We start from the raw sequence: 25,741 nt of genomic DNA, 5'->3' as shown, positions 1-25,741 counted from the left end.
CAGAAAAATTAATGCCAATATTTCACTAGCTTATGCAACCAACATGCTTCAAATGTACAGCAACTGCATACTGTTTAAAGACATTATCTGTAGCTTTTAGAAGGTACATGGATCACTTCATCTGGAAATAAGAATTTGAGGAATAAGTATGCTTGCACTACCATAAACCGTCGTTAACACTTTGTACCTATTTGAAAGCTCTTTTCACATATGCATGACACAGTCTTCTTTTAAGATTCACAAGAAAATACAAAAGGACCAACATTTACAATTTAAGTCACAAACTGACACTTCAGTTCAACACCAAATTTTAAGTTCACACTACTAAATTATACTTAATTACACTTAAATTTTATTCAATACAAATCTAAGTACAAATTTGTAACTGCCTGGAGATGTTTCATTTAATCTGTGATTGAAGGACCTGCTTATGCTTCTTTTGAATACAGGGGTAATCATATTCCCATCTACCTTAATCAAAAGATGCTAGGGTCTATAAGTATTAACCCCTAATAATTCTGTTGAAGCAATCCCAGATAATTTTCTGGCTATTAGAATAATGTATTTTATTACTCATTATCTATATTTACAGAACAAAGGTTGACAAAGAGATATGAGAAAAATAAGCACAAAATATGATTTAGCAGATTTCCAAAATGAAGGATTTACTTAACCCATTAAATCACACAGAATCACAGGCACACAGAATGGATGAAGTTGGAAGGGATCTCTAAAGGGCATCTGGTCCTACCTTCCTGCTCAAGCAGGGACGTGAAGTGCTGTTTGCCCAGGATCATGTGCAGATGGGTTTTGAATATCTCCAAGGACACACAGACAGGATTTTTACATTGACAAATACCGTTCAAATGATAGTGTGGCCTCAGTGCATCACTCTTTAACAACAGAAGCACTTACAGTTTATTGGAAATTGTGGGCAGATCATGGATGATCTCTTCGTATGGCTCTTCTTGAGATAAAGTGGAAACAGCTAAAGGGTCTTTCATTTTTTCCTCCCAAACAATTTCAGCCTTCAGAAGCATTTCCTCAATAAACTCAGAAGCTGCAACATCTAAGACATTGGAACACCAAGATATCAGACAAAGTAAGGAAAGCTCCTTTAAATTAAAATCTGTAAATCAGATTAAGATGAAGATTAAGCATCCAGTTAGATAAAATTAAAATAATTGCTCAGATATTGATCATAAAATAGCACTTGAAGTTACTGCAAAATCAAATGCAAAGTAAATTCAGCATGGAATGAAGTTGTCATTTGCAAAACCTCAAAACCATTCTCATTGTGTAGTAAACCAAGTAGTATTCAATAATTCATAGGACTTTAGGAAAACAATACAACTGTTTTCAATTCTGTGTTTCAATGAGAACCATACTTACATCTTTTTTCAACTCATTTAACATTTCTACAAACTAGACTTATATGTCTTGCACATACAGGAGTGGTGAAATCACTTTTGTTTGCAAGCCAGAAATACAGTTAACTCAACTGGCTTAATAATAATAAATGCATACTAATTGTGGTTAGTTAGCTATATAGATTATCTTGGTTTGGTCCATAGCTTTGTACACAAATACAAGCAGGCATGTATCTAACCACAAACAGCTTTTTTGAGGTTAAGCACCATGGAATTCCCTGTGATGTATTTGTAGGTGGTACATTATTTGAAGCATAATCTGACAGTATTTCCTACAGTACTGGGCTCCTTCTTCATTTTATCCTGGGCATGGAAGGTTGAACAACCGATGTTTCTTCTTTTCAACACTGCTATCTGGTATTATTGACACTGATCTGAAGTCACTTCCAGCCCAGTACAATCTGTAATTCTACAGAGTATATAAACTATATGTATACACATGTATGTGTGCTTCTGCGTGTATAACTAAGAAAACAAGAAGGAAAGGAAACAGTATCACAGCAACTAGTACATACATAATAACAGGATTTTCACCTACCTGAAGGCTTTTCATTATTGCAGTTAAGAAGATTGGGATTTGCCCAGTGCATCAAGAGCAGTTTCACAAGGGTTGGCCTAAAATGGGCAAAACCAGAGGTGCTTGAAATGTCAGAAGTAGGACAGTGGAACTATGCCTGTCATTCAGTTCATTCATTCATTCCTGCACTAAAGGAAACCATATGACAAAACAGAGGCAACACCTCCAAAAGCCAGCCTTCTGGAGCTACTACATGGATTTGCATAAATCTCAAGTGTAAGTTCTCATATGACTTCAGTGTACCCTCAGCATAACTCCAACCCCAGCATCTCCCCTCCATCCTTACGTGTGTAAACAAATCTGCATCAATAAGCAAAAAAAATCCTAACCATCATCACCTGTTACAACTTAGATCAAAAATATTTCTTTATGCCTAACTAATTAAACAATTGTGTACCATCACTGCCAAAGGGGTCTAATTCACAGCTGTCATGGAAGTAAATCTGTTCTCTGTCAGTAGCAGAAGCCTATCTTATGTTTACCCAAATCCATTCAATGTATTAGCAATGGTAGCAATTACAGTACAGTGGAGCAGGACAGAGTACCATATAATCAAAAGATCTAAAATATATTTTTCAGTTTCTCAAGAATCCTGCAAGCAACTGTTCTTAGTGAGATCTTCAGCACTGCACCAAAGTCTCCTGAGATATTTCTCCATCAAAGCTTGAAATAATGTCCACCCTGATAAATTTCTTGGTCAGAAAGGAGTAAGAAAATGTATAAGGAGCAAAACATACATTTAGAATGTGAATATAGAGCTCAACTAAATGAAGAATTGTTTGCACTTTTGGGTATGTGCTATAGCAAACAGAATTTATAATATAATATATAACCAACAGGGGAGGTTAGGATAAGAACAGAGGAAAATAAGTTGTGCAGAAAATAAAGAATTCTGCAGAGTAGAAGAAATCTACAGAGAAATGGGATCTGAATTGGAAGGCAGTTAGGGGATAAGATAGGAAAGAAAGGGAGGAAGAAAGGAAGAAAGGAAGAAAGGAAGAAGGAAGAAAGGAAGAAAGGAAGAAAGGAAGAAAGGAAGAAAGAAGAAAGAAAGAAAGAAGAGAAAGAAAGAAAGAAAGAAAGAAGAAAGAAGAAAGAAGAAAGAAAGAAGAAGAAAGAAAGAGAGAAGAAAGAAGAAAGAAAGAAAAGAAAGAAAGAAAGAAAGAAAGAAAGAAAGAAAGAAGAAAGAAAGAAAGAAAGAAAGAAAGAAAGAAGAAAAGAAAGTAAAGAAAGAAAAGAAAGAAAGAAAGAAAGAAAGAAAGAAAGAAAGAAAGAGAAAGAAAGAAAGAAAGAAAGAAAGAAAGAAGGAAAGAAAGAAAGAAAGAAAGAAAGAAAGAAAGAAAGAAAAGAAAGAAAAGAAATAAGAAAAGAAAGAAAGAAAGAAAGAAGAAAAGAAAGAAAGAAAGAAAGAAAGAAAGAAAGAAAGAAAGAAAGAAAGAAAGAAAGAAAGAAAGAAAAGAAAGAAAAAGAAAGAAAGAAAGAAAGAAGAAAAGAAAGAAAGAAAGAAAGAAAGAAAGAAGAAAGAAAGAAGAAAGAAAGAAAGAAAGAAAAGAAAGAAAGAAAAGAAAGAAAGAAAGAAAGAAAGAATAAGAAGAAAGAAAAGAAAGAAAGAAAGAAAGAAAAGAAGAAAGAAAGAAAGAAAGAAAGAAGAAAGAAATGAAAGAAAGAAAGAAAGAAAAGAAAGAAGAGAAAAGAAAGAAAGAAGAAGAAAAGAAGAAAGAAGAAAGAAAGAAGAAAGAAAGAAAGAAAGAAAGAAAGAAAGAAAGAAAGAAAGAAAGAAAGAAGAAGAAAGAAAGAAAGAAAGAAAGAAAGAAAGAAAGCAAAAAAAGGATAAAACAGGAAAGAACATTATTGCAATAAAAAATAATAGTAACATTCAGTATGGGTTCAACATACAGGAGGCAACATATTACAAAAGACCACAGTCAGGGGGGAATTAGCAAAAACACCCCAAGCTTCCCGTTCTTGGCAGTAACAGCAGAAAATTCAGCAAACTCTGGAAGCAAGGAAGAAGCCATAACAGGTTTATTTCCAAATCAAATTAGTCCCCCCTTTTCACCTGAGATCTCTCAACACGTATATCTCTGGAGTTTTTCATTATGAAAGAACAGAACATGCTTAGTCACTGAGCCTGACTAGATCACCAGCAGTTGCTTCATCTCATTAACAATCATTCTGAAAGGTGGGTAGTGGTTCTAGCAAAGCAGGAGGGGTTTCAATGCACTTTCAGTTTAGAAACAACACACAGCTTTTTGGGTTACCAACATTTTGGATTTATGCCACAAGAAATCCCATGGTTCGATATCAGTGCTTCCTGCTGCCAAAGAAGTATCTCCAGCTGGGAATCCTTGATGCACATCAACAGAATGAAGTTATTCTGGTCAATTACCTACTTTCAGATATATAAAACTGTGTTAGTTTTAGCTTCACTCACTTATGTTTTAGGAAGGGTATTTTAAAATTCTGTTGCCACATCTTTAGAGCTGTGTCTAACAGTAGAAATATTCATAGAATAAGTACAGAAAATTACCACTATCTAATGGTATTTCAGTTGCAGGCTTGACAAGGCTCTGAGCAACCTGATCTAGTGGACGATGTCCCTGATCCTTGCAGGGGGGTTGGACTAGACAACATTTTGGGGTCCCTTTGAATCCAAACCATTCTATGATTCTGTGTGCATACAGACCACCATTGTTGGACCAAAAAAGGTATGCTATGTTTTTTTTTGTCAAAACACCAAATGCCCTGTGGAGAAGGACCTGTGTGATGAAGAGATTATTGCATTTATTAATATGAAATACGAATTATGAAAATAGTATTTTTATTAATTATAAAAAGTATTAATAACCAATGATTCACTAACTTATATACATGTTCTAGTGTACGTTCGTGAAATATATTCCATAAGTGGGTGTTATAATTAGAACTTAATTGAACTATCTACAGACTTTTATCTATATTTATATAATGAAGGGTGCAGTTCCGTCACTTGGCCACTAGATGGAGACTCGACGGGACGCGCGCGGCTTCTGGCTCTATACAGTGCTATCACAGTATTTCTGTGCATCAGCGATTACTCTGCTAGACGTGGATACTTTGAACTGAGTGCTAGTGGATGGAAAGCACGTGGAAGATACTCTGTAGCTGTTGTCTATAGCAAGGTGGAGGTCCAGCAGACTATGGTCACTGGACTGGTTCCTGGTTGATTTAGATGGCGGCGTTGGGTAGCTGTCTCCTCTCTGCAGCAGTGGAGAGGGAATGGAACCTGGGCTTAGCCCGCAAGCAGGTTCCCTTCAGGACTCGGTCCATTCCCTCCAGACAATAGGGATTGGTCCTGGTCGGGTTGGCCCATGGGGTCGGCCCTCGGAGTTGGCTTGCACAGCCTGCCGGTAGACAGGCTCGGAGGTTTCCAATCGGACACGACAGCCGGCAGGGCTGCGGGCTCAGCCTGGCTACGATGATTCTCGGGGCTGATGTAAATGGCCTCGTGGAGAGAATGCAGCTGCGTCGAGCGGTGGCTTCTCGTTTACTTGGCTAAAAGGAACAGCGGGACACTCGGAGTGGTCCTGGGTTTGGTGCAGTATAGGCACGAACAGTGCTTTAGTCTTCCCTGAGGTTTACAGGGCTCAGAGCGGCACACGTGGCGGCTCCTCTCCTGCTATAGCGGGGCTAGGCATATGTGGACTCAGTCTCGATCAAGTCCCTTCTCCCCAGCAACTGGGCAGATCTTACCCTCGGGGGTTGGTCCAGTTCTCTGGTGGCATGGTGAGCTCTCCCGGTCGGTACAACTGGCTGTGGCGACACTGGGCTTCTCGGGCTCAACAAAGGTCCTCCCTCTGGAAATGATTCTCAGATCTGCTTCTCGCAATGCAGAGGCTTTCAGTATGCGTGCGTGTATGAATAAGAGAATGGCAGAGGCTAATAGCTCGAGCGTTGTCCGCTCCAACAAGGAGAGAGAGACAAAGTGTAAGAGGGGGCAACTCGTTTACCAACTGGGGTGATACTTATAGATTCCTCGAGGCTGGGTTTGACCAATGAGCACTCTCGTAAACAAATGGATTCAGCCTATAGAAAGCGCAAAGCTAGAATTATGCCCATACTTGGTATTTGCATGAGCACTGCATGCGCTGGGTGCGTGCTGGCCTGGCTAATGCCTTGGCTTTTGTTGTCCTCCTGAAAGAGGGGGAGCCTGTCCACATGCTGGGACAAGATTCGATATTTGGGCATAATGTGCCTTCACCACAACCTGGGAGTCCTGGTGGGTAACAAGTTATCTGTGGGTCAGCAATGTGCCTTTGTGGACAAGAAGGCCAATGAGATCCTGGGGTGTATTAAGAAGAATGTGTCCAGCAGATCAAGGGAGGTTCTCCTCCCCCTCTACTCTGCCCTAGTGTGGCCCCACCTGGAATATTCCATCCAGTTCTGGGATTCCCAGTTCAAGAGGGACAGGGACCTACTTGAGAGAATCTAACAGAAGGCTACAAGGATGATCCAGGGACTGGAGCAATGCCTTATGAAAAAAGGCTGAGAGACCTGGAGCTTTTTAGTCTGGTGAGGAGAAGACTGAAAGGAGATATAATAAATGTATATGGGTGTCAAGAAGGAAGGGACAGCCTCTTCTCACTTGCACCCTGTGATAGGACAAGGGGGGATGAACGTAAAATACAGCACAGGAAGTTCCATCTCAACATGAGGAAGGACTTATTTACTGTAAGGGTCACAGAGCACTGGAACTGGCTGCCCAGAGAGGTTGTGGAGTCTCCTTCTCTGGAGACTTTTAAGATTCATCTGGATGCATTTCTGTGTGACCTGCACTAGATTCTATGGTGCTTCTCTGGCAGGTGGGTTGGACTCAATGAACTCTAGAGGTCCCTTATGACCCCTAACACCCTGTCAAATGTAACCTGCTTACTGTGAACATGAGCTTTAGTCCTCAAAGGAAATATTACAAGGAAATGAAGTGCAACTCATTAATGGGATCAATGTTTATTATCTAAGTAGCTAGAAAAACATACACAGATGAACAGAGAAAACACAGAGAAAACACAGGGGACCACAGGAGTTGAAAAGTACTTTAAAGAAAAATGGAGTCAACACTCAAAATACAAAGCTGTAAGGGGACAAAAGGTAGCATAAATAAATTTACTTATGTATGCACATTATAAAGCCTTCAAACACAATTTTCTCATGCCAAAATGAGGCTGTTTTACCACACATTAACCACACATTGAATGTTAGCTGAGAATACCCAATGCTGTTTCATAAACCACTAGCACCAGCGTTGGCCAGCTGACAGCCTGTTGCCACAAGTACATGATTGCAATCACAGGTTAAGAAATTGTGGTGGTTTGGCCCTGGCTGGGGGCGACATGCCCACCAAAGTTGCTCTATCACTCCCCTTCTTAGATGGACAGGGGGAAGGGGAAAATACAACAAAAGGCCTGTAATAAGGTAGAGGCAATTTAATAATACAAAGCACAAGCAAAGGCTGCACGTGGAAGCAAAAGCAAACAGATATTATTCTCTACTTCCCACCAGCAGGCATTGGTCAGTCACTCCTGGAAAGCAGGGTGCTAACACAAATAGTTGCTCTGGAGCACAGACGCCATGGATGAATATCCCCACACTTCCTTCTTTGTCTTAGTATATAGGTCTGAGCTGACATCATATGGCATTGAATATCCCTTTGCCCAGTTTGGGTCAGCTTATGCATCTGCATCCCCTCCCAAGATCTTGCCCACCCCTCAGCATACTCTTGAGGTGGGGAAATGTTGGAAAAGAACAGCATGGGTGCGTGTTCATCAGTGGCCAAAACACTGGTGTGTTATCATCAGCCAGACACAGCACTGCAAAACATAGCACTAGAAAGATGCTCTGAGGAGAATTAACTCCAGCTCAGCCAAACCCAAAACAGAAATATGGAGAATAAAGGAGCAACAGAAATTTCTCAAAAATCTCCCTATGCACTTGAGGTTGCAAAGGCAATTCCAAACTGCTGTCAGGCCATGCTACTTTTACTGCTACCAAATTAACAAGGGAGCAGAATCAATGCTCCTGAGAGGTGTCTTCCTCTCCAGTCTGGTCAGTTATATTCCTCTGAAGCCATGCAAATGATACTAGATCTGCGCCAGCATCTGCAAGGGATAAGTCGCTGGGTTTGGTCGAACTCTTTTCATCCAAGCCTCAGTGCCAGTACCTCAGATTTGCAACACACCTGCCTAAGAAAGGTGGAAGTTTCATGCAAATGTCCTGGTGTGCAATTTTACACAGCAATGAATATGTATTATCCAATTTGCCTGCACTCTCAACACTAAATTCCTTCAGTACTTCAATTTTCTTCCCTGTCAAAACCAACATTTTTCTCCACTCCTCTTTCTGATTCAGCACTGGACATTTTAAGAAGGGACACTGAGACTCCTGAACAAGTCCAGAGAAGGGCAACAAGGCTGGTGAGAGGCCACCAGCACAAGCCCTACGAGGAGACGCTGAAGGAGCTGGGATTGTTTAGCCTGGAGAAGAGGAGGCTCGGGGGAGACCTTATTGCTGTCTACAACCACCTGAAGGGAGGTTGTAGCCAGGAGGGGATTGGTCTCTTCTCCCAGGCAACCAGCAACAGAACAAGAGGACAGAGTCTCAAGCTGCACCAGGGGAGGTTTAGGCTTGAGGTGAGGAGAAAGTTCTTCACAGAGAGAGTTGTTAGCCTTTGGAATGTGCTGTCCATGGAGGTGGTGGAGTCACCATCCCTGGAGGTGCTCAGCAGAGCATTGGACATGGCACTTGGTGCCATGGTTTAATAGTCATGAGGTCTTGGGTGCCAGGTCGGACTTGATGATCTTTGAGGTCTTTTCCAACCTTATTGATTCTATGATTCTATGATTTCTTACCATCCACAGGTACCTTGTTTACAATCAACCATTTGTTCACTCCCCCATCTTTTCTTATTCTTCAGGCTGTTTTTATCTGCACCATGTATCTAGGATTCCCAGCTCCCTTTATTTATCTCCTCAACTTGTTTCCTTCTAACCTTTTATTACTGTTCTTATTCCTTTTTTTGAGAGGGGACAATGGCATTGTTCTTTTCCTTCTTGACATCCATTCTACAGTTCTCTTTGTCTAAGTCCTCCTCAACCACCTGCTGTCACTTCTTAGGATCCCACTTCAGGTTCCCTGGATGTGATCCCCAGCATGCTTTCATCCACAGTGAGACAAAACTGTATAATAGGAAACTAGTAGATCAACAGCCTTAGATCAAAATCAGTATTAATTTGGGCCACTAGTCTCATAATAATGTGTGAAACAGTGAAATTTTGTAGCATTTCAATATCTAAACACAACAAAACCCCTAGGCAGAACACAGGAAATACCATTGGTTATACCATTACAATTAATCTAGTCTTCACCAGTAAGTAAGATGCCCTACCTCCACAAGCATACGGCTAAACTTCACTGGGTTGGAAAAATGCAAGTTTATGTCTTTGTATGGCTTCTATTCTAGGTAGTTTGCTAGGACTGATGCCCATGAACACTTCTGATTTTTTTTCCCTTTTTTCTAAACTAGGCAGAAAAATAAATCAATCCAAAATAATGAAGCACTCCTGGGAGCAGAGTATAGAAAAATATATTGTTTGACCTCCAATCTTCATATGATCTGAAGATTGCATTAGGCAAAAAAAATTCTGTGGGCTGAAAACATTCCTTTTGTTGCCTGGTTCGAAAACTGTCAAAACTTAATCAAGTTTCAAACTTTTGAAAAAATCAGCCACCAGATGCATACAAGTTAGTTTTTTGATCATAACATCTTTGTTAGTATGGGCCACTGTAGGCATATATGTTAGTCTAACCAGTATCAGTGGCTCTGATTATAAACATCTACTTAGATATTTAAAAGAGTTGAAATAAAAAAAAAAATAAAAAATCAGAGAAGTTTCAATTTTTGTTATTACCATTATTACTATTACCATTACTAAGCTTCTGAGACAGAAGTGCTGACCTTGTTCTCATGAGCGACTTCAACCTGCCTGTTATCTGCTGGGATCTCAACACAGCAGAGAGGAGGCAGTCTAGGAGGTTCTTAGAGTGCATGGAGGACAGCTTCTTATTCTAGGTGCTGTGCAAGCCTAACAGGCGTAAGGCTATGCTTAACCTCCTCTTCACCAACAGGGAAGGGCTGGTGGGTGATGTGGTGGTCAGAGGGTCTTTTGGGGCCAGTGACCATGAGATAATTGAATTTTCAGTATTCAGTCAAGCTAAAAGGGGGTAGCAAGAAGACCTCCACTCTGGACTTCCGGTGGGCGGACTTCAGGTTACTCAAGGAACTAACTCAGAGGGTTCCTTGGGATAAAGCCCTTAAAAATAAAGGGGTCCAAGAGAGCTGAACCTGCTTCAAGGAATAACTCTTGAAGGCACAGGAACAGGCTGTGCCAATGTGCCGGAAGATGAACCAGCGGGGCAGACGGCCAGCCTGGATGGGTAATGAACTTTTAATAGAACTAAGGGAAAAAAAGAGGGTGTATCACCTTTGGAAGAAAGGTGAGGCAACCCACAGAATGTTTAAGGATGTTGCTAGGTCATGTAGGAAGAAAATTAGGGAGGCAAAAGCACATTTGGAGCTTAGACTGGCCTCTGCTGTGAAGGACAAAAAAAGTCCTTCTATAAATATATTAATAGCAAGAGGAAGGGCAGAGACAACCTCCACTCCTTGGTGGACATGGAGGGAAACGTTGTCTCAAAGGATGAGGAAAAGGCAGAGGTACTTAATATCTTCTTTGCCTCAATTTTTACTAGAAGGACAGAACATCTTCCAGACAGCTGGCCTGCAGAGCTGGCAGATGCAGTCAGGGACCAATATAGTTCCCTTGAGATCCAGGAGGAAGTAGGTAGAGACCTGCTCAGCCACTTGGATCCCCACAAGTCCATGGGACCAGATGGGATCCATCCTAGGGTGCTGAGAGAGCTGGCAGATGAGCTGGCCAAGCCATTCTCCATCATTTTTCAACAGTCCTGGCTCACTGGAGAGGTCTCAGAAGACTGGAAGCTGGCCAATGTGGTGCCCATCCACATGAAGGGCCGGTTGGATGAGCCAGGGAATTAGAGGCCTGTCAGCCTGACCTCAGTGCCAGGCAAGATCATGGAACAGGTCATCTTGAATGCAATCACACAGCACTTACAGGATGGCCAAGGGATCAGGCCCCGACAGAATGGATTTAGGAAGGGCAGGCCCTGCCTGACCAACCTGATCTCCTTCTATGATCAGGTGACCCGCCTGGTGGATGTGGGGAAGCCTGTGGATGTAATCTACCTGGACCTCAGCAAGGCCTTTGACACTGTCCCCCACAGCAAACTCCTGGCCAAGTTGTCAGCCCATGGCTTGGACGGGAGCACACTGCGCTGGTTTAGGAACTGGCTGGAGGGCCAAGCCCAGAGAGTGGTGGTGAATGGTGCCACATCCAGCTGGCGGCCAGTCACTAGTGGTGTGCCCCAAGGATCAGTGCTGGGCCCTGTGCTCTTTAACATCTTTATTGATGATCTGGATGAGGGCATTGAGTCCATCATCAGTAAATTTGCAGATCACACCAAGCTGGGGACAGGAGTTGATCTGCTGGAGGGTAGAGAGGCTCTGCAGAGGGACCTCGATAGGCTGGACAGATGGGCAGAATCCAACGGCATGAGATTTAACACATCCAAGTGCTGGGTTCTGCACATTGGCCACAACAACCCCATGCAGTGCTACAGGCTGGGGTCAGAGTGTCTGGAGAGCAGCCAGGTAGAGAGGGACCTGGGGGTGATGGTTGATGGTAGGCTGAACATGAGCCTGCTGTGTGCCCAGGCAGCCAAAAGGGCCAATGGCATTGTGTCCTGCATCAAAAACAGTGTGGCCAGCAGGAGCAGGGAGGTCATTCTGCCCCTGTACACTGCACTGGTTAGGCCACACCTTGAGTACTGTGTCCAGTTCTGGGCCCTTCACTTTAGGAAGGATGTTGACTTGCTGGAATGAGTCCAGAGAAGTGCAACAAAGTTGGTGAGGGATTTGGAACACAAGCCCTATGAGGAGAGGCTGAGGGAGCTGGGGTTGCTTAGCCTGAAGAGGAGGAGACTCAGGGGTGACCTTATTGCTCTCTACAACTACTTGAAGGGAGGTTGTAGACAGGCGGATGTCGGTCCCTTCTCCCAGGCAGCCAGCACCAGAACAAGAGGACACAGTCTCAGGCTGCACCAGGGGAGGTTTAGGCTGGATGTTAGGAAGAAGTTCTATACAGAGAGAGTGATTGCCCATTGGAATGGGCTGCCCGAGGAGGTGGTGGAGTCACCATCATTGGAGGTGTTCAGGAGGAGACTTGATGGGGTGCTTGGTGCCATGGTTTAGTTGTTTAGGTGGGTTGGATTGGTTGATGGGCTGGACACGATGATCTTGAAGGTCTCTTCCAACCTGGTCTATTCTATTCTATTCCATTCCATTCCATTCTATTCTATTCTATTCTATTCTATTCTATTCTATTCTATTCTATTCTATTCTATTCTATTCTATTCTATTCTATTCTATTCTATTCTATTCTACCTTCATTCTAGTCATATATTCAGCAGATAGAATAAATACCATCAGGTATGTAATGGAGTAATGAAACTCCTTAGAGTAACACGGGAGACTATTAAACTAATAGATTGGGCTGTTAATAGGCACTTTAATAAGCATCGAGGACATTAAAAAGAAAAGTGTAGGTCAGGAACCTTCAGCTACTGGGGAGTGAAACAAAGAAAATAGAAATCCCAAGAAAGTGACTCTCAACATTAGGGAGTTAATTATTAAACTATTAGTGTTACTGTGAATTTTGAAGATCATATATTTGCTCTCCATTACACAGTAGAAAGCCTGAGAAGACTGAGTCTCCATTAAAGGTAAGTCTCATATGTAAACCTACAAAAGAGAGCAGTATCTTTCAGAGGCTATATATCATTTTCTCTGCAATTGAAAATCTTATCCACACTACTACTCTACACACAGGAAACAATGTGTGAAATTCATTAAAGAGCTCCCTTCTTAATACAATATTGATGAGGAATATATATTTTTCTATTTGGTTTTGGAAAAAAAAGGGACCAAAACCACCTGTGGTCAGCAAAGTGGAACAGATCAGAAAAAGTAGGTTATGAGAATAAGACTAGCAGCAGGGTAGAAAGAGTGTGAGGGGAAAAAATAGAACAGAGCATGGAGAAATATGCTGAACTTTGCAATTAACAGTGTGAAATAAATTAAATGAAAGGGAGGGATCATGGAATGGTAGGTATTGGAAAGAACCTCTAGAGATCATCTAGTCCAAAATCCCTGCTAATGCAGATGTGCCTAGATCAGGTTGCACCAGCATGTGTCCAGGCAGGCTTCTAAAGTCTCCAGAGAAGGTGACACCACAAATTCTCTGGGTAGTCTGTTACAGTTCCCCATCACCTCCTGTGTTCTGGTTTGCATCTGCTGCCCCGTAACTGGGCACCACTGAAAAGAACCCAGCCCCGTTCTCCATCCTTTAGGTATTTATATGCATTTATAAGATCCCCTCTCAGTTTTCTCTTTTCCAGGCTAAAGAGCCCCAGGTCTCTCAGCCTTTCCTCATAAGAGAGATGCTTCAGTCCCCTAATCATCCTCGTGGCCTTCCATTGGACTCTCTCCAGAAGTTCTCTGTCCCTCTTGAAGTGGGAAGATCAGAACTGGACACAATACTCCAGGTGTGGCTTCACCAGGGCAGAGAAGAGGGGAAGAAGAACCTCCCTCGACCTGCTGGCCACACTCTTCCTAATACACCCCAGAATACCATTGGCCTTCTTGGCCATGAGGGCACATTTCTGGCTCATGGTGGACTTGTCCATCAGCACTCCCTGGTCCTTCTCTGCAGAGCTGCTTTCCAGCAGGTCAACCCCTAACATGTCCTGATGCATGGGGTTATTCCTCCCAAGGTGCAGGACACTACATTTATCCTTGGTGAACTTCATGAGGTTCACCTCTGCCCAATTCTCAAGCCTGTCCAGGACATGCTTAATTGCAGCACAGCCTTCTGGTGTGTTAGCAGCTCCTCTCAATTCTGCATCACCAGCAGACTTGCTGAGCTTACTCTCCGTTCCTTCATCCAAGTAGTTGGTGAGTATGTTGAACAAGAAGAAAGAAATGGTAAGGAGCCAGGATGTAGGCAGAGACAGACTAAGCAGAAAATGAAAGAAGAAAGTTATACACTAAGGGAAAAACACTGCAATTGAACAAGGGCAATTGGGACCATGAGCAAGTAGGAAAAAGGGATAAGTATAACAGAAGGGCAGGAAAGCTGGCATGAGGCCGAAGTAGAGGAAAGAGAAAGCTTGGATGAGAACCAGGGAGAGGAGGAGGGGCAGAAGATGGCTGTGGAAGGAAATTAGAACCCAGCACATTGCTGCAGAGAGAGGAGGCAGTGGCGACCAGCTCAGCACTAGGAGCTTGTTTTGGCTTTTCTTTCCTTTCTTTTCTGGCAATAAGGGGTTGGAGGCTCGGGACCTCCTGAAGAGGGGAGGAGGGGCAGCAGGCTCAGGTTGCCTATGTGCCTGAGTGCAGTGATGTAGCAGGGGGAGGGGTTGCCACGGAAACAGCATGACAACCAAACAGAACCCAGTGTGCGGCTGCGGACAGAAGAGGCAGTGGCAAGCAGCTCAGCTCTGGGTGCTCAGCTCTGGGTGCTCAGCTCTGGGTGCTCAGCCAGGCCTGCTCACTGATGGGGAAAAAAAAAAAAAAAAAAAAAGGCAGTGTGGAGAGGGTGGTTACTGAAAGATGGTTACTACTCGAGCAAAGGCTAGTAGAAGAGCAGTGGACACCCAAACAGAGACCACACACAAGCATGCATATGTTCAGGCAGGTGGCTGCAGTGAGTGCTGGAACCTGGCACTCGATATGGAGGATGGAAGGAACAACACCTGTGTTAGGTGTGAGCAGATCAGGGATCTGATGGTGGCTGAACTAAAAGAAGAGGTGGAAAGGCTAAGAGCTATAAGAGACGGCAAAAGGAAAATTTACTATTTCCATAATCTAACCTCTACAAAACCAGAACAGGGGATAACTCTTAGTGGAACAGGGAGTTTGGTACCCTCCCATCAGCAAGCCTCTCAGCCTCCCTGTAGTAACCCACATGAGCAGGGCCAATGGGAACAGGTCTCTGCCAGATGGAAGAAATGCAAACGGAGCAAGCGTGGTACTTTGAGCAGCACGCTGCCTACCGTGCACTTATAGAATAGGTATGAGGCTCTGCAGGAGGAACAGGTCATCAGTAAGGATGAAGGCTGAAGAAGGTCAGAAGCTGCCCCAATGACAGGTTCCCTCAGGACAGCCATCAAAACTAATCCAGAAAAGAAACCTCGTAAGGTCATTGTTATAGGAGACTCCCTACTGAAGGGAGCAGAGGGCCCTATATGCAGACCAGACCCATTTCATAGAGCGGTCAGCTGCCTCCCTGGTGCCCAAGTAAAAGACATTGTAGATAAAATTCCCAAACTCATGAGTCCTTCAGACTACTACCCACTTCTGGTCTTTCAGGTGGGTAGTGACGATACAACAATGACAGGCTCACAATCAATTAAAAGAGACTTCAGAACCTTAGGGCAACTGCTAAAGGGATCAGGAGCTCAAGTTGTGTTCTCTGCTATCCCTCTAATGTCAGCAGTGGAGGAGGGAACATTGAGGAAGAGCCAACAGGTCAATTCATGGCTCCGGGGCTGGTGCCATCGACAGGGCTTTGGGTTCTACAATCATGGCTTGGATTACAAGGCACCAGAGCTGAAAACAACTTATGGGATGCACTTGTCTCAGAGGGGGAAAAGTATCCTGGGGCAGGAATTGGCAGGGCTCATTGATAGGGCTTTAAACTAGATTTGAAGGGGGAAGGAGTTAATAGACTCCTGCTGACCAGTGACAAACAAATGGGCAGCTCACCAGAGGCAGAGGGATGGAGAGCTAATAAGGGCTCTCAACTTGCTGCCCTGGGGCAAGCTATGAATAATGCACCAGGACATTCTGTGGAAACCAAGGGGAATTGGCAGAAGAGCACAACAGGGCCAGCCCAGCTGAAGTACCTCTATGCAAATGCATGCAGCTTGGGCAACAAACAGGATGAGTTAAGGGCCACTGTGCTGCTGGGATGCCATGACATAGTGGCTATTACTGAAACTTGGTGGGATGATTTCCATGACTGGAACGTAGGGATAGATGGGTAGAAGCTCTTTAGGAAGGATAGGCAGGGAAAGAGAGGAGGAGATGTTGCCCTCTATATCAATAACCAGCTGGAATCAGTGGAGCTCCACCTGAGGAGCGATGATGAGCTGGTTGAGAGTGTATGGGTTAAAATTAAAGGCAAGACAGGGAAGGAGATATTACTGTGGGGGTCTCCTACAGGCCACCTGACCAGCAGAACCAAGCAGATGAGGCCCTCCACAGGCAAATAGAAGCGGCTTCCAGGTCACAAGCCCTGGTCCTCATGGGTGATTTCAACCACCCGGACATCTGCTGGAGGGACAACACAGCAAGGCACCAGCAATCCAGGATGTTCCTGGACTGCATAGAAGACAACTTCCTCCTCCAAATGGTAGAAAAACCAACAAGTAAAGGTGCTATGCTGGACCTTGTTCTCACCAACAGGGAAGGGTTGGTAACCAATATGAGGCTCAGAGACAGCCTTGGCTGCAGTGGCCATGAAGCAGGTGAATTCAATATCCTCAGGGCAATCAGGAGGAAGTATTCCAAGCTTACGACCTAGACTTTAGGTGTGCAGATTTTGATTGCTTCAGGGATCTGCTAGCCAAAGTGTTGTGGGATGAAGCCCTAGAGGAAAGAGGGACCCAGGACAGCTGGTCAGAATTCAAGGACCACCTCCTCTGGGTCCAGGAGCTATGTATACCAACAAAGAGGAAATCAGGAAAGAATGCTAGGAGGCCTGCCTGGATGAGCAAGGAGCTACTGGACACACTACCACTTAAAAGGAAATTCTACAGGAAGTGGAGGAAAGGACAGATAGAACAGGGGGTATATAAGGAAGCTGCCTGAGCAGCAAGAGACTTGGTTAGGGAAGCCAAAACAGAGTTTGAATTGAAGTTAGCGAGGGAGGTTAAAGGGAACACTAAGAACTTCTACAGGTATATTAATGGGAAGAAAAAGACTAGGGAAGGTGTGGGCCCCCTCAGAAAGGAAAACTGGTGAAATGGTCACAAGTGACGTGGAAAAGACTGAAGTACTCAATTACTTCTTTACCTCAGTCTTCACTGCAAGGGCCTCTAGCCACACTCCTGGTGTCATGGAAGACAATGCCAGGGATCACGAGGAAGAACTGCCCATCATAAGTTCACGATCACCTGAAGAATCTGAAAGTGTTCAAGTCCATGGGACCTGATGAGATACACCCACGGGTGCTGAGAGATCTGGCAGATGAGGTTGCTAAACCCCTCTCTATTATATTCCAAAAGTCATGGCAGTCTGGGGAAGTCCCCACAGACTGGAAAAGGGGAAACATTGCTCCCATTTTCAAAAAGGGTAAGAAGGAGGAACCAGGGAACTACAGGCCAGTCAGTCTCACCTCTGTGCCTGGAAAGATCATGGAGCAGAGCCTCCTGGAGGCATTACTGACACAGAATAATAGTGAAGAGGTGATTTGGAACAGTCAGCATAGCTTCACCAAGGGCAAATCCTGCCTGACAAACCTGGTGGCCTTCTATGAACAGGTCAACATTAATAGGACAACATTAATAGATGAGGGGCGAGCAACTGATGTCATTTACCTGGACCTGAGCAAAGCCTTCGACACTGTCCCGCACCACATCCTGGTCTCCAAACTGGTGACACATGGGTTTGATGGGTGGACCACTAGATGGATAAGGAACTGGCTTGATGGCCACACCCAAAGAGTGGCTGTCAATGGGTCCATGTCCCAGGGGAGGCCAGTGACAAGCAGAGTCCCTCAGGGATCAGTCCTGGGACCTGTCTTGTTCAACATCTCTGTTGGTGACATGGGCAGTGGCATTGAGTGCACCCTCAGCAAGTTTGCTGATGACACCAAGCTGTGTGGTGCAGCAGACACGCTGGAGGGAAAGGATGACATCCAGAGGGACCTTGACCGGCTGAAGAGGTGGGCACAAGCCAACCTCATGAGGTTCAACAAGAGCAAGTGCAAGGTCCTGCATCTGGGTCGAGGCAATCCCAGGCACAAATACAGGCTGGGTAGTGACTGGCTGGAAAGCAGCCCTGAGGAGAGAGACTTGGGGTTGTGGTGGTGAGAGGTTCAGTTCTCCCACACACACACAAAGAAACCACGGCTGACTCAGTCAGAGAAGCAAAGATATGGATAAGCTATATTTACAAGCAGGATGAAATGCAGTGTATATATACACAATATACAGTATTTACAATATATACAGCAAAGAACAGAATACAGAAAAACCTTCCCCTCCTCCAGAGAGGAGGGGTCCCCACAATCCCCCTTCACCCTTTTTTCCCAAAAAGGATTAGAAAGAGAAAAGGTAATTATTAAGGAGGAAATTCTGTTAGCTCAAAGCATATGCAAGAATTAGTTTCTTATCTGGTTAGTTGAAGGTCAGCAGCCGCCAGCACGGACAGAAAACAGCTGTTGCTCAAAAAGACTGAAAAAGACAGACTGAACTGACAGATTCAAACAGAACTAAAGCTAAAAATTTAAAAGTTGCATTCTCCCAATCTACCAATGAAATTCATTTAGAATGTCTTTGTTTTCATTAATACACAAAAACATTCAGCCAGAGTGTTCCAGTAACTCTCTTTCTTAAAGGCCTAAAATGGTCACAGGGGTGCTGGTGGATGAGAAGCTCCACACGAGCTCTCAGTGTGCACTTGCACCCCAGAAAGCCAATCACATCCTGGGCTGCATCAGGAGAAGTGTGGCCAGCAGGTCAAGGGAGGTGATTCTCCCCCTCTACTCAGCTCTGGGGAGACCCCACCTGGAGTACTCCATCCAGTTCTGGAGTCCCTGTTACAGCAAGGATCTGGAAGTGCTGTTAAGTGTCCAGAGAAGGGCCATGAGGATGATCAGAGGGCTGGAGCACCTCTCCTATGAGGACAGACTGAGGGAGTTGGGGTTATTCAGTCTGGAGAAGAGAAGGCTCCGAGGTGACCTAATTGTGGCCTTCCAGTATCTGAAGGGGGCCTACAGGAAGGCTGGGGAGGGACTTCTCAGGGTCTCAGGTAGTGATAGGACTAGGGGGAATGGAATGAAGCTGGAGGTGGGGAGATTCAGGCTGGATGTGAGCAGGAAGTTCTTTACCATGAGAGTGGTAAAGCACTGGAATGGGTTGTCCAGGGAGGTGGTTGAGGCCCCGTCCCTGGAGGTGTTTAAGACCAGGCTGGACGAGGCTCCGGCCAGCCTGATCTAGTGCAGGGTTTCCCTGCCCATGGCAGGGGGGTTGGAACTAGATGATCCTTGTGGTCCCTTCCCACCCTGAATGATTCTATGATTCTATAAGATGTGTAAGGAAAGGACATGAAGCCAGGCAAATAAATGGGACAGTAAGGTAACAATGAAAACAAGAATAGAAGGGATTGGAGGCAAAGGGATAAATGAGTAGGAATGAACCCTTAAGACGGTGTATGTTCATTCACAGATCTGGAATGGAACCCAGGTTCCCAAGTGTCACAACTAGCTTTCTGCAGTCAGCATGTTTAATCTCTGTGGCCTTTTAAATCTCTAGAGTAGTTCAATAAAGAAAGACAACCTAATGCTATTGTTTAACAAAGTGTCAAATATTCCTTAAAAGTTTTTATACAGCAGAAGTAAAGAATTCAGCAATCTTCATTCTGAGACTGATAACCTAACTTTTCTAATTTTTCCATTGACCAGGAAATTAGACACAGGGAAAAAAATAATCATAGAGTCATAGAATTAATAAGGTTGGAAGAGATCTCAAAGATCATCAAGTCCAACCTGGCACCCAAGACCTCATGACCACTAAACCATGGCACCAAGTGCCATGTCCAATGCCCTCCTGAACACCTCCAGGGATGGTGACTCCACCACCTCCATGGGCAGCCCATTCCAATGCTGAATGACTCGCTCAGTGAAGAACTTTTTCCTCACCTCAAGCTTAAACTTCCCCTGGCACAGCTTGAGACTGTGTCCTCTCGTTCTGGTGCCGGTTGCCTGGGAGAAGAGACCAACCCCCACCTGGCTACAACCACCTTTCAGGTAGTTGTAGAGAGCAATAAGGTCACCCCTGAGTCTCCTCTTCTCCAGGCTAAGCAACCCCAGCTCCCTCAGGTGCTCCTCACAGGGCTTGTGCTCGAGGCCTCGTTGCCCTTCTCTGGACACATTCAAGTGTCTCAATGTCCTTCTTAAACTGGGGGGCCCAGAACTGGACACAGTACTCAAGGTATGGCCTAACCAGTGCTGAGTACAGGGGCACAATGATTTCCCTGCTCCTGCTGGCCACACTATTCTTGATGCAGGCCAAGATGCAATTGGCCTTCTTGGCCACCTGGGCACACTGCTGGCTCATGTTTAGCCAGCTGTCAATCAGTACCCCCAAGTCCCTTTCTGTTTGGCTGCTCTCTAGCCACTCCAACCCCAGCATGTAGTGCTGCATGGGGTTGTTGTGGCCAAGGTGCAGCACCCAGCACTTGGACTTGTTGAATGACACTATGTTGGACTCTGCCCATCTGTCTAGCGGATCAAGGTCCCTCTGCAGAGCCCTTCTACCCTCTAACAGATCAACTCCTGCTCCCAACTTGTGGGCATCTGCAAATTTATTGATGACTGATTCAATCCCCTCATCCAGATCATCAATAAAGATATTGAACAGGATGGGGCTCAGCACTGATCCCTGGGGGACACCACTAGTGACTGCCTGCCAGCTGGATATGGCACCATTCTCCTCCACTCTCTGGGCATGGCCCTCCAGCCAGTTCCTAGCCCAGCACAGAGTGCTGCTGTCCAAGACAGGCTGACAGCTTGGTCAGGAGTTTGCTGTGGAGAATGGTGTCAAAGGCCTTTCTGAAGTCCAGGCAGACTACAACAACAGCTCTCCCAGCACCCTAGGATGGATGCCATCCGGTCCCATGGACTTGTGTACTTACTCTTGGATTTCAGGGGTACTACACTGCTCCTTGACCGCATCAACCAGTTCAGGAGGCCAGTTATCCTGGAATCCTCCTGCCTTATTGTTGAAATTTCAGGCAAAGAAGGTATTTAGAACCTCAGCCTTTTCCTCATCTTTAGTTACAATCTTCCCCTCCAGGTCCAATAAGGAGTGGAGGTTCTTCTTGCCCATCTTTTTAGCATTAATGTATTTATAAAAATGCTTTATATTATCTTTCACAGAAGTGGCCAGCTTAAGTTCTAACTGGGCTTCTGCCTCTTTAATTTTTCTCCGACATGATGTAAAAACATCCTTAAACGCATCACAAGTTGCCTCTCCCCCTTTCCAAAGGTGATACACTCTCTTTTTTTTCCTTAATTCCTTCAAGAGCTGCTTGCTCATCCAGGCCGCTCACCTTCCCCCCGGCTCATCTTTTGGCACATGGCAACTGCCAGTTCTTGTGCCTTCAACAGCTCCTGTTTGAAGTAGATCCAACCATCCTGGACACCTTTGGTCTTAAGGGCTGCTACCCAGGGTACTTTCCAAATTACTTGCTTAAATAAGCTGAAATTTGCCCTCTAGAAGTCCAAAGTGAGGGTTTCTGGTTTGAGCCTTAACTGGGAGTTAAGAGCTCAGATGGGGGCAAGGCTGAAAATCTCTCCCCTGCTCCCCCCTTCTCCCTCCCAACAAAGAGGGAAAAAAAAAAAGGAAAAGGAAGGAGGAAATCCACAAACCAATAAATTGGAGTCTGCCTGGAAGCAGAGAGGTAAAGAGTTTTCTTTAAACAATATATATATAACAGTAACAGGTAGGGTCACAAGGGCAAGGAACAAGGATGGATGGGAGGGGGGACAAAAAAAAAAAAAAGAATACAAAACCAGTCTCTCTCTCTGAAGAGGCATGGAGGCAGCAGGGAAGAAGGATCAGGCCCAACCACGTGGCAGAAGAGCAGGAAAGCAGCTGCAGTAGCTGTTCTCCAGGAGAGGCAGGAGCCAAAAAGCAGGCCTAATGACTGCAATGTCCTGCTTTTTATACCCTAGTTGGGCAGGGAGGGGGGAATGGAACAGACTCGGTTTCGCAGGGGGAAAACGCCCTGCAGGGAAGGCAAAGCTCTCCACCCTGTTTTGTTTGTTTCAGAATGGGTGTTAACCCACCACAGAGGGTTCTGTTACTGCTCCTCCTTATTTTCCTGCATATTGAAAACTCCACTATCTCATGATTGCTGAACCCTAGACAGCCTCCTACCATCACATCTCCCACCAGCCCTTCTCTATTTGAGAACAGCTGGTCAAGCAGAGCCTGACTCCTGGTAGGTTCACTTAACAGCTGCATCAAGAAGCTGTCCTCCATACACTCTAGAAACTTTCTGGACTGCCTCCTCTCTGCTGAATTAAGTTCCCAGCAGATGTCTGTCAGGTTAAAGTCACCCACAAGGACAAGATCTGATGATCTTGACACAGCCTCAAGTTGCGTGTAGAATATTTCATCTGCCTCCTCATCCTGGTTGGGTGGCCTATAACAGATTCCAATCAGGATTGTAGTGAAGGATGCTTATGGTCAGGATTGTGCCCCAAACATTTGTATAGGATATTTTTCTCTGTGTGTTAACCTTCCTTTCTTCCTCCTCCTTTCTGGAGGCAGCAGGGGGGGATCCTGGCGCCACTGAGTCCAGGTAAACAGCCTACCTGGGCATGATCTCACCCCTGTAGTACACAAGAGGCAGGCAGGCTATATGTTTGTTTCCCTGGGTATAGCATATACTTAGGCCATATTTGGTAGGTGTTAGTTCATTGGTTAATCTTCACGTTAGCAACAATGCTTATTGGACCAGTGTTCATTGGGGCAAATGGTAAATAGGGGTCATTTGGTAAATGAGCCCCCCCACCTTGGTGTTGGAGACTGTGTGTGTGCCAGCCAGTGCTTCAAGAGGCCTCATGGTCCTTTGCTACCGTCACCCAGCTGCGTGCAGTGCCGTGGACAGCACTCCGTCGGATCAACCGCTGCGTGATCCATCGCTGTAGGAGAAAATCTGGTAGTCCGTGTGAACCAGCGTTGCTGACCTGCCACTGCCCCCCTCCGAGCGAGGAACCTTTTGTATCCTGAGAGAGAACAGCAGAGCCACACGGTGCAGCCACGAGGCCGGCGCCATTTCCTGTCTCCTTATTACAGCACATCCGTGCCACGTTCTCTGGACTATAAACATTATTAAGGAAAGACTGCACGAAGTTCTCAGCTTGTGAGTAAGCCAAAGCCCTTCTTTATAAAGCTTCAGTTAGGGTAGCGTTTAAATTGCTCCGGGTGGAGGGTTGCCGGTCACTGACCAACCCCTCCCCCGCCACTCTCTGACTCAGTTTCGATTATAAGTTCTGTGAATCATTTTGATTTAAGTGCCCATACATAACACTCTGTAAAGATAGTTCCACTAACCGAATATTGATACCTGTGAAGGGTGACTGTAAATACCCCGTTACAGAGTTTGTATGTATATATAAATAAACTTATATTTTCATTGATACATCTGCCGCTCATTTCTGAGGGCATATCCACTACAAGGATGTCAGTTTTGTTAAGCCTCCCTCTGATTGTAACCCACAGGCACTCAATCCTTTCATCTGCAACCACAAGTTCTGAGGCATCAAGAGATTCCCTAATATACAGGGCCACCCCTCCTCCTCTTCTCCCTTGCCTGTCTCTCCTAAAGAGCCTGTAATCCCCCAGTGCAGTACTCCAATTATGTGAATCATCCCATCATGTTTCTGTAATAGCAATTATATCATAGTCTTCCTGGGGGACCAAGACTTCCTGTTCCTCTTGTTTCTTACCCATACTGCATGTGTTGGTGTACATGCACTTCAGCTGGGCTGCTGATTTCTCAACCCTAATTTATGTCCCACTCTCTCCTCTCCAAAGAGACTGGTTTCCTCACCCACCCCCTTCAGACCTAGTTTAAAGCCCTCCTAATGAACCCTGCCAACTCCAATGCTTACCCTCTTGCCCTTTCTAGATAAATTCACCCCATCAAGGTCCAGCAGGTTGGGTGCAGTAAAAGTTGCCCCTTGATCAAAGAACCCAAAATTCCATTGCTGGCACCATCCCAGCCAATTGTTGATGGCGTGGGTTCTCCTGTTCCTCTCAGTGTACACCCCTGCCACTGAGGGAACTGAGCAGAACACCACTTTAGCTCCTGCCCCATCAATCAATTTTCTGAGGGCCCTGAGTTCATTTTTAATCATCCTGGTGCCCTTCTTATCAATGTCATTGCTTCCAGGTTGGATTACCAACAATGGGTAATAGTCAGTGGGCTGGAGTAGCTTTGGGAATCTCCTTGTGATGTCCCTTATCCAGGCCCCAGGTAGGCAGCAGACTTCCCTATGGGATGGATTGGGATGACATATGGTGTCCCTCTGTTCCCCTCAGGAGAGAGGCTGAGGGAGCTGGGATTGTTTAGCCTGGAGAAGAGGAGGCTCAGGGGTGACCTCATTGCTCTCTACAACTACCTGAAAGGTGGTTGTAGCCAGGAAGGGGTTGGTCTCTTCTCTCTAGCAACCAGCACCAGAACAAGGGGACACAGTCTCAAGCTGCACCAGGGGAAGTTTAGGCTCGAGGTGAGGAGAAAGTTCTTCACCGAGCGAGTCGTTCAGCATTGGAATGGGCTGCCCAGGGAGGTGGTGGAGTCACCATCCCTGGAAGTGTTCAAGAGGGGATTGGATGTGACACTTGGTGCCATGGTCTAGTCATGAGGTCTGTGCTGACAGGTTGGACTTGATCATCTTTGAGGTCTCTTCCAACCTTAGTGATACTGTGATACTATAACCCTTCTCTTTTTCTTTATGGTGCTGGTCCTTATAGTTGGTGGGGACTGCTTTGCCTTAGGCATCTCCCTAGATGGTTCCTCTTCCACCCTCTCATCCACATTGGCCTTGGCCTGCAGGGCCTCATACTTACTGTGCAAGGGCAATGGGGGAAGGGGAGAGGCCCGGGATGGATTCCCCTTGGTTGCCCTAACAGGGACCTGTATCCAACCCTCCCTGTTTCCAGGGAGGCCTCCCTCAACAGGGGAGGTCTGCAAAGCCTGCTCCCACATATCTTACTCCCTTTCACATTCCCATATAGTCCTGAGCCTAGATACTTCATCCTTTAGCTCAACCACTTCATCCTTAAGCTCAGCCACCAGGCTGAGGAGAAAATTCACCTGGTCACACCTGACATGGGTGTTATCTCCTTCCCCCTCCATTCCAAGTGCCAGGCTCCAGCATTCTTTGCAGCTAGCAACCTGGACACCCGTGTACTCTGTCTGGGTACCTACTGATTTTCTAATAACTCTCTCCATCTGCCAGGGGTCCTTCCAACCCGCAAAACTCCGAAAAGAAACCAAAAGAGAAAGATCTCTGCTCAAGCACACCAGTCCTGGAGCTGGTCCCGATCAGCTCTCCAGCCAAAAGTAATAAACCAGTGAAAAATGCTATGTCATCTTATGACTACAGTTACTTATAATCTATGTTCCCACAAGTTATATATCAATACTACAGAGAGTATCATACATCTGGCACTTCTCAAAGTTTGTGCCTGAAAACTCTTAATTAGACATCTTTTTCATATATATTCCACAGAAGGATCATTATATTTTACAGCCTCAAGTTGT

The 25,741-nt window shown here is 45.2% G+C and overlaps 1 protein-coding gene across 1 annotated transcript in view; it reads right to left on the bottom strand.

The window, feature by feature from the left end:
- MYO16 (myosin XVI) overlaps positions 1-25,741 on the bottom strand; it is a 392,532-nt gene that overhangs the window by 224,874 nt on the left and 141,917 nt on the right. Inside the window, exons 8-9 of the mRNA XM_068170049.1 lie at positions 1,969-2,045; positions 916-1,069 (exon numbers count right to left, since the gene is read on the bottom strand). Of these exons, the coding sequence (XP_068026150.1) occupies positions 916-1,069; positions 1,969-2,045 (231 nt within the window). The remainder of the gene's footprint in view (positions 1-915; positions 1,070-1,968; positions 2,046-25,741) is intronic.

The sequence above is a fragment of the Melanerpes formicivorus genome, unplaced genomic scaffold (assembly GCF_026170545.1).
Source record: "Melanerpes formicivorus ecotype bairdi unplaced genomic scaffold, bMelFor1.0.p_v2 SCAF_1, whole genome shotgun sequence".
Taxonomy (NCBI): Eukaryota; Metazoa; Chordata; class Aves; order Piciformes; family Picidae; genus Melanerpes; species Melanerpes formicivorus.
Note: the sequence above shows the minus strand (reverse complement) of the source record. Positions and strands in the feature narration are given on the sequence as shown.